The sequence below is a fragment of the Limulus polyphemus genome, unplaced genomic scaffold (assembly GCF_000517525.1).
Source record: "Limulus polyphemus unplaced genomic scaffold, Limulus_polyphemus-2.1.2 Scaffold303, whole genome shotgun sequence".
Classification (NCBI taxonomy): Eukaryota; Metazoa; Arthropoda; class Merostomata; order Xiphosura; family Limulidae; genus Limulus; species Limulus polyphemus.
In genome coordinates this window covers 314,514-324,412 of record NW_013665913.1, presented here as the reverse complement: position 1 = coordinate 324,412, position 9,899 = coordinate 314,514, and the positions used below count along the sequence as shown (strand labels likewise).

Sequence of the window (9,899 nt, the reverse complement as noted above, 5' to 3'; positions counted from 1 at the left end):
TATATATATATATATATATACGATATATATATATATATTATTCATACCTTCTGTGTATAGGACGCATGCATATTTTGACATCAAATTTTGGGGTAAAAAAGTGCGTCTCATACAACGAAAAATATGGTATTTATGCAGTTACTTAAAACATAAAATCTAAGGACAACAAGTGGCATTTGATCCATCTAGGCTGTCTCAATCCACTAAACTAAATATTAAAAAATACACATAGAGTAAGCCCTTATTATTCAAGTATTTATCAATCCTTCCCTTAAATTTTTTCCATCCACCACATCTGAAGACAACTCATTTCAAAGACAATCACTTTAGAAAAATAAAACTGCCTTAGCTGAAGGTGACTTCTATCATGCCAACATTTATATCTGTGTCCCCTAATCCTATCATTCTCACATTAAATAGAAAAAAAAGGTGATGCACCAACACTATCAATTCCATTAACAATTTTCAGCACCTAAATCGGATCCCTCTAACTCTCAAGAGAAAACAATTTCAGAAATTTTAACTTGTCCTCTTATGAAAACCTTTCTATTTCGGGTGTCATCCTAATAACACTTCTCTAAACCCTTTCCAACAAGACAGTGTCCTTTTTAAGGTAACGAGCCCAAAATTGAACACAATACTCCAAGTGAGTCCCAAAGAGTGACGTATACAATGAAATTACAACCTCTTTAGATTTATACTTGATATTTCTACAGATATGACCTAAAATCCTACTTTCCCTACCACAGCATCAGCACACTGATTGCAAGAAATAAGAGACTGATCAATCAGAACACCAAGATCCTTTTATTTCATAATACTGTTAAGGTTATTCCCATCAAATTTATACTTGTAATTTGAAATTGAAAAGATCAAAAGTTCTAAAATATTTCTGTAGGAACGTTTTTTTTTTCAGATTTTGACATTCCAAATAAAAATAGTTTACCAAAGAACTATTAATACATTGTGTTAAATTACAATGATAGAAACTTTAGCCCTCTGTGCATTCATTAATAAATTATTGAGACAGTTAAGAATGCATTGCTACTTCCATTTTAGTTGAATCTGTAGATTCTCCCATATCTGATATTTGCCATAACATTTACTATTTTCCTTAATTAGTTCCAAATAACATGTTTGTGTATGCTGTAACTAAATACAGCAACAGTGGAGTTAATCAGATAAGCAGTATTAAAACTTAGTGTATCCTGCTTAGTTTTGTAAAATACTTTAATGTAACATGATTCATCAGGAATTGCATTGCAGTTTGCCACTGTTGATGTTTTTATGTTCATATCCAGTTTTTCCATTGCAAAATAAGTAAAGGTGGTCCAGTACACTTGAAATCATGTGAACTTCAACTGAACAAAAAGTGAGATTTACTGGAAACAAAGTAATTTCAGTCCATTCTCTTTTTCTTTGTTTGTTAGGATTACTGTTTTATGTGCTATGCCATCAGCTACAAGATAAAGTAACTGGTTATTAAAAAACATAGGGTAAGAAGCTACTTATCATTAAAAAATATTAGCAATTTGCATTTAGTTATTTTACTTTTTGATGACTTTAAAAATGAATATACTTTTAAATATTACAAAACAAAATATCTTTTTAAAATTCAATTGGCTATCTACAAGTTCCTGAGAAAATCGGAGAAATTAGCCTCTCATTGGATTTGGATGATACAATATGTATCGTCTTGTTGTTAGAAATCTAAATGACTTTTGTCCTTTTCATTTCTTTTACCTAAAATTATATATATTACTATAGTAATGCAGGTATTTGATTCCCAAGTTGTTCTTAGTTTACATGCAGCATTTTTAACTATAATTGATACATAAAGTTGTACTCCTGAGAACATTTTGAATTATAATATATGATGATATATTGGTATAAAAACAATTATCATTGAAGATTTTAATGTGAAGTATTATAGGCATGGAGTTAGTATAATGAACTAAAAGATTCATCCTCTATCCAGCACCAGTAAAGCTTTTAACAACTCAAAATTTAACTGCATTTTTCCCTCTCTCACAAACAAGAACTATTCTCGGGCTTTATCTCAGGGTTGTAGGAAAACCACTAGCTAAGCATCACCAGTTTTTTCTGTGGTAATGTAATACCATTTTTGCATCTTCTGTTTACAGGACTGAACCCAGGATCACTTTCATGGCATACGAATGTTCTACCAACAGACAAGCCATTAGTCATTGCTACTAAGGCACTTTTTAAGAACTTGATATACTACATAAATACATCAAAACGGAAATAACTGAACATAAATACTTTTGGACCAAATTGCTAATTACTATCCATATCCCACAGTAAGCATGACTATGACACCCAACAAAAATTTTATTGACATGTTTAATAGAACAAATATACTGTTACTGATTTTGTGTGTTATCACCTTTTTCCATCTTTTAGCTCAACCATTTAATAAAATAATTATATTATCACCTATTTAGTGTAGTTGTCACATTTTCTCCCATCTCTTAGATGATACAGTAATTTTAGCTCAGATTTGAAACTGATACCTGTGTTTTGTTAATTCTTTATAAATACAATGTGCTATATTGATAACAGGTGGATGCTATGTTTGATTTCCTGCCACGAACGGATTCCACAATGGAACAAATGGCTCCATCAGCTTTTAAGGTAAAACTTTTATTGCATTTTTATTTATGTTCTACTGTTTGAATCTAGAAAAATATTCATTTTAAATTATAGTTGTGGATCCTATCATCCAGACAAAAGAAGTCGCAACTTTAATAAAACCAGACACATCAAGTCTCATGTCTAAATTGAGAAATAAATGCTTTATCTTAGCTCATATTTGCATATGAGCTAATATAGAATGGCTGTACTTTACAAAAATAAGTGTAATCCTTGTTTTATATGTTGCTCTATACTTAACAGTCTTCTCACATATTAATATCTGTATAACCTCATACATTACAGATTTCACATTTCAATGTATTTTTTAAAGCTATTCAGTTATATATGTTACACAATATAGATGCAATAGCAGTCCTATAACATATAAATGACTATGTATGTTCTGATATTGAATTGTTAAAATCTTTTATCACTGAATAACCTTAGCCAATGGTTTTTAGCTATAAAGAACTAAAATGCTGGCTCATATTGATTATAAACTTTTATTGATTTAATTTTAGTAACTACAAGGAGTGTCAATATAAAGCTTAATTATAATTACAAAATAAAATGTTTAGTAAATAAAAAAAATGTTCTATAACTTTGTGTAAGCTACATAATAAAACTAAACATTCATATATCACTTAGGATTTGGAGCGACCTCGAGAAGCTATGTTGGAAGGAGCAGAAGTAGAGGGTTCAGTACCAGCCCCACCTAAAGACCAAGAAGATCTGTCTGAATACACATTTCAGAAGTTTGCTTCTGCCTATTTTCAGGGTAACATCAGCCATCAATATCAACGTCGAGAACTTAAAACATCCCTTCATCCTTTACCAACACAAGGAGACACGCTGGTTAGTATGCATAGCCGATGCTAATACAGGTTGACAAGTAGAAAGAGGGGTTTAGCTGGTTTCAAGAAAACCTGCTCTATGTGAAAATTAATTACACTATTTGGGATTTTATTTTATTATTTGCCTCCTGGATTATAATACATGCTTCCAAAAACTTCTTGGCTTTACAGTGCACTTATGGCACTTGACGTTTCCACCTGCAAAAAAAATAGAACATCCTTCGATCCATCTTATGGTCCTTTAATTTCCTTGGAGAGAGCATAATTAAATGCACTAAACTATACTGAATCATTCTTTCTAAAATTAAATTACAAGTGGGTCAGTTTCATATCCCACAATTGCTGGATTGTGTAATGTTATGTTCAGTTCTTTTTCCAACATTGTTAAACGAGTTGATATTTAATCTTTCTTCTACTGCTAATAAACATATGTATTGTTAGTATTTGCAGGCATGTTATATTATTGTTTCTGAAATACAACTGAGGTTTTAAAAGAGTTTTTAGTGTATAAGAAACTGACAACTTGTTTATGTGTGCACAGCTGTTATCAGTATGTAAGATGAAAGTATTTAACTGTATCCTCTTTCTTTTTTATACTTAATAGATGTTAAAAGCATGTAGTTATATATCCTTGAATGAAATAGATCAGTTTGTACTGCACATAATTTTGCCTAAAGTGTGTTATATATATTATTCAGTTACAAGAGTGGCTTTAATATTTTGCAGTGTTTATTAAGTGTAGTTTTAATGTTTGCATATTTCTTTAGAAAGTGTTTACAAGATAATTTTATAAATTGCACTTAACAAGTTAATTACTTTTTTAGGCTGCATTAGCACTTTGGATCACCATCCTTAGATTTATGGGGGACCTCCCAGAACCAAAGTTTCATACTATGGATCGGGTGAGTTTAATCACACTGGAAGCTTTGATAGCTGTTAGTATCATGCCCATGATTACAACAGGTTTTCTTTATCTACACAACAAAGAGATAGTGACTCTGATGTGTATTAAGAGCTCAGTTTTAATATGCTTTAATATGCTGTCTAATTATAAATAATTCTATTTGGGTTTTATAACAATAGTTTTAATGTTTGTCACAATTTTTTTTTAAGTTGGTATATATAGTAAGTATATATATATATATATGAGTGTGTATTGGGCTAAGAGTTCTTCTACAGTAGGTGTCTGTGACTTGTTGGTGATAAATTTAAAAAATGAACAGCACGCACTCCACTTGTTTTTCAAATAATATCTTCAAAGCAAGTTAAACAGATGTACAAAAATTCTTTACACTGTCTATATCATAGTTGTAACTTAAATACTATACAGTTCTTTTCTTGTTGTCAAAAGTCCACTTAGGCCAATTCAATTCTTTAGAATTCAGTTGACAAGCCGAACTATTTTTTCTGTTCTTATCTTAAACACTATCAGTGTATAATTCACTTATTCCTTTTATTCTCTCTCTTTTTTTTCTTTTATCACAACAGTATTGGTGTATAATTCACTTTCTCTGTTGTTGAGTTGCCACAGTTGTATCCTGAACTTTCAATACTCATCTGCTTTTTCGCATCTAGGCCTACTTCCAAATAATCATCTGCTTTTTGTCAAAGTAAACACAGGCAGGTTCAATTGCTTCAGATCACCCTTTGATGAAACAAATTATTCTCCTAAAATGTCAGAAAACTGTTAATCTCACTTTAACATATCAACTGTTAGGCTATTCACTCCTATGACAGTTAACTTTATATTTTCTAATCTTTCGATCACCAAAACTTTCTTTCACATGGCTTTACTTTTGGCTCTTTTCTCGCTCCCTAGCCTCTTGTCTGGTTGCTTCTATTTATATCTCTCACTGAGGCTTTCTAGAAATCTCCATAGCCTCAACATCAGTAACTAAACTGAACAATCATGAAATATTAACTCACAAAATAAATTACATAATACTACATACACTAAACAGTCTTTTTATATCTGACAGTGGCGACTGTAATAAATTATTTTGTCACAATTATTAATTTCCTATTAAATGTTGATTGATTTCACATTTTATTGCATTAAATTGCTGATTTATTAAATTTGACTTCAATAATGTTAAAAAAAAAGCTTACAAAGAAAAATCTATAATGCAAAATTTTAATGTGTAACTGTACTTTCGTTCTATTTCTCCAAGCACTTTGTTCATGAATGAATTTACTATAACTTTTTCTCCCTTCCAGGTTTATTTCTGTTATGAACAAAGTTGATATCACTTTGTGTTTTATTCATATTTTTTTCAATATAATATCTTACCTCCTCTCACAAAATAGCTTGCCCTCTGTCAGTGCAAGTTTTCAATGCATGCCACTAACCTTCCACCCTCTGCTTGTGCATATCCATATGCAAATGATAATACAGCAGCTCTCCACCAATAGGAGCACGACACCACTCCTATCATAACCAATGTCCTCTTCACATCAGCACTTGTTAATCACTTCTTGATTGGCAAATAGTACTGTATAGATGTGCTGGTTTTTGCTTGCAGATTTATTGACATTTTCCATTACACTACTGACTTAGTTTTTATTTAGTTTTGGACTGGAGATGCACCCAAGATTTGCGGTCCCTCTTCCTACCATCTGCTATATGTCAGTTACCGGCAGATCTAGTGTTGGTTGTAGCTGGACACAGCACATGTTTTCCTGCTATTGAACGGCCATATATACTGTTTCTATCACAGACTGGAAGTATACTATACCCATTGCACCAGGTTTTTGGACTAGAGATGTCATCCCTCTGGGGCTTTCCAACTTCCTACCATCTGCTGGATGTCAGTTCCTGGCAGATCTGATGTTGGTTGTATTGGAAATGCATGAAAGTGAAGATAGATTTTGGGACAGAAGCTCATCTTCCTTACCAATTCCCATTTTGAGGTGAAAAGGTAGGTGATTCTCTACCTATCATGGATCTGATTCACCTTTCTATATACCGCCTGGTTGAGGTCGAACTACCACTATGGTCTGTCACACCCTAGCCACTCGACACCCAAGAGTCTCATTCATTGGTCATACCTATTCTGGGATTCCTTCATGTTTTTCTTTCTTCTTTGTTCACAACACTTGTCATAAAAGTGAGAAGAGTATACCTTGATCAGATGTGGTGTGGTCTCCCACTGAGGTGTGATTTTTTTCTCTTTTAGTTCCACACGTCATGGTCTCTCTTTGGGTGCTTCCTAAAGGGATATCTTTTTTTTCTTGGCCCTCCACCAGTTCATTGTGGGATTCTAGCTATTTTGTGAGCGGAAGTAAGATATCGTATCAGAAGTTAGCATTTTCCTACACTGAAAATGTATTTCCAATAGATACTTACCTCCTCTCACATTTTGCACTAATCTTCCCCACTTCTGATGATATATGGTGTAGGTCTTCTAACCAATCTCAAAGTGATTAATGAGTGCAGATGTGAAGAGGGTGTTGGATATGATAGGAGTGGTGTCGCATTCCTATTGATGGAGAGCTGATGGATGATCCTTTGGATGTGGATATGCAGAAGTGGGAGATGGAATGCTAGTGTCGTATGTTAAAAATTTGTGCCAATATAGGGCAGTGCTAGTCGAGAAAAGCTATTTTTTGAGAGGAGGTAAGTATCTATTGGAAATACGTTTTCAGTGTATGAAAATGCTTACTTTTCTACCTTTAGAACAATTTTTTAGGACACTTACTGTCATAGGTTCAGTGATTTTTAGTGTGAGCTTATTTCACTAAATATTGTTTTACTTTATTCCTTTTTTATTAGTACAGTGACTGCCATTTCAGGAGTTCATAGTATTAATTTTCCTTCCAAATGCTACTTCTGTCACATTTTAAGAATTTGACTTTTTATCTTGCTTATGTAGCTAGCTTCTATTTAGTTGAAACTTCATCTATTTCATTGGTAAAATTAATTTTACTTGGGCTATTTTTTATGGTTTTTTTTTTACTTTTTTAGGACACTACCTCAGTCATGAGTAAAGTGACTGCTACCTTGGGAAGAAACTTCATAAAGAGTAAAGAGTTTCAAGAAGCTCAGCTTATGGGTGTTGATACTGTAAGCTTCAGAAATGTGCCCTTGTTTTCTACAAACTTAGATCTTAATCAATATTTTTATGTAAAAAATGTAGAGGTAAAGAATACAAGTGACAGTAAGAAAAAAGCACTTGTAAATGTATATATATTTATATATATATAAGGTTAAAGTCTTTAAGAGGATCAAACATTAATATGGTGAATAAAATGCTTTTATGTTTTGGGAGTTCTAGCTTACAACTTTCTAAATCCAAACAGTAATGTTAATTAGTCAAGGATGTTATATGCTGTTTCCATAAATAGTTATTTTGCATCCAGTACCACCTTGTGTGAGGCTGCTTTACAGTTGATAATAAAGCAGAAATACATCTTTGTTCTAGTGATCCAATTTTGTGATTGGTCAACAGTAGAGAGTGTGCATATTAAGAGAGCGATTTTGGCACCTTCAAAAAGAACTTAGTTTAACTCCAAAGAGTCGAGACATGCAGTAAAGTGTAGTCTGTGTTGTCTCTAACAGTAATCTTTCAGTAGTTGACCACGTACATTTGAACTTTTAGCTCAGTCACATCAGTAATCTCAAATTCAGGTTATAATCCACTTCATTTGCCTTTTTTTTTTTTCATTTAAATACAATTCTTCTATGTAATTTTAACCATCTGCAACAGCAGCTATCTGTTTCCACTGGATAATTGACCATCCTTTTGTTTGTTGATAAAATATTTATTATTGTTTATCTTCACACTGAGTCTTGGCTCTTCCATTCAACCAACAAAGAAAATCTCTCCTTCCACATATTAGGGTCCATGATCTTCTTTGTTGTTGTTGGTATGCTCAGGTAACTTTGTGCTCTTGTCTTTTCTGAACCTTGGATTATCACATTGTTAAGCCATTCATTTTACCTTGAGCACTAAAACAAAGTAAAAAACAATGCTTACTTTAAAATGGCCAATGTATTAGTAGAACAATATGTTAATGCCTGAATCCTTCCATATGTACAGGGTTTTCCTTTTTAATTATTTCAATTAAAAACTGTTAGCTAATTTCTAAACAGTTGATGAGTTTCTCTTTTGGAAAAAACTCAAACTCTATGAAATACTCATTATAATATTTGTTTTAGATTTTTGGGCTGCATGTAAATTATTATGCAGTTGACATTTCAGTTAGTTTTATTTTCCACATAGTTTTTAATTTGTACAATGTAATTGTAATTAATATGTTGTTAGGTGGTTTCGTTTTCTGTTTTTTGTGGTTTCAAATTAGTATAAAGTCTATAAAACTGTATTAAACATGGTGTGACACAAAAACAGGATAAAAATAGTATCATCTGTTTTGCCCATAGTGGAATTGTCATTGCTATTCAATCAGTGTAGTGTATTTGAAAGTTAATGATTTAAGACGTAAGATATCTCTATTAAAATAAGTATGAAGAAACTCAATATTTTTATGGTTGTCCTCAGGATATCTACACAAAACAGAAATCTCGCAGCATTCGCAATAAGTTAGTGTCCCTGACTTTAAAAAAGAAAAACAAGCTGACTGAAGATGTCCGAAGAAGACTTCAGGAAGAGGATCTAACAGCTGATAGCTACAGTTCTTGGCTTGAAAGTCGCCCTACCTCCAATCTTGAAAAACTTCATTTCATTATTGGTCATGGAATTCTTCGAGAAGAATTACGGTAAATTTCTATTCTTTTATTTATTCAAAATGAAAAATATTTTGAATAACTTTTTGATACTAAAGAATCTTTTTGTCTAAAGTTGCACTAGGTGATTTCAAAGTAACAATGTTTTATCAATTGATATTTTTATTTTTAGAAATTTCTAGCTACCCTGTTGTTAACTTCAACATTTGATTGTTATATTCCATTTTATATTTTTTATATAAAAAATATTTTATACATTGCAGACAAATTCAATATGTCTTTGTGATAATTCTTCACATTAAAATACATATGCAAAATTATTACTACAATTGGTTGTTTTCTGGGAAATGAAACTTTAGTCCTCCTTTCATCATTACTATAACCAACATTTTATCACTCTTAGCCACTTGTAGAGTAGGTGCACTCATAATGCAATTAATTAAATTAAAAAAACTTATACTTGTATTTAACCTGAAGTAGTCAGAACTTCCCACTTTCCTTAACTCTTTCAGCACGGACTGGGTCCCTTGGACCGACCTTGTAAGCATTTTGTGCTTGTTATAGTTTTCATACTATAACTTTTAAATTAGTAAGCGAATGTTAACAAAATTTTGAGATTATCAGTATACATTACAATGCTTTCATTCACAAAATATCAAATTTTTAATTAATTCTTAAAGTTTGTAAAGCAATGTTATTCTCATGCC

At 31.9% G+C, this 9,899-nt stretch overlaps 1 protein-coding gene across 1 annotated transcript in view; it reads left to right on the top strand.

Moving 5' to 3' along the window:
• Nucleotides 1-9,899, top strand: part of LOC106457206 (myosin-VIIa) — a 135,781-nt gene that overhangs the window by 75,232 nt on the left and 50,650 nt on the right. Inside the window, exons 22-26 of the mRNA XM_013916600.2 lie at nucleotides 2,584-2,655; nucleotides 3,304-3,510; nucleotides 4,334-4,411; nucleotides 7,474-7,572; nucleotides 9,008-9,225. Of these exons, the coding sequence (XP_013772054.1) occupies nucleotides 2,584-2,655; nucleotides 3,304-3,510; nucleotides 4,334-4,411; nucleotides 7,474-7,572; nucleotides 9,008-9,225 (674 nt within the window). The remainder of the gene's footprint in view (nucleotides 1-2,583; nucleotides 2,656-3,303; nucleotides 3,511-4,333; nucleotides 4,412-7,473; nucleotides 7,573-9,007; nucleotides 9,226-9,899) is intronic.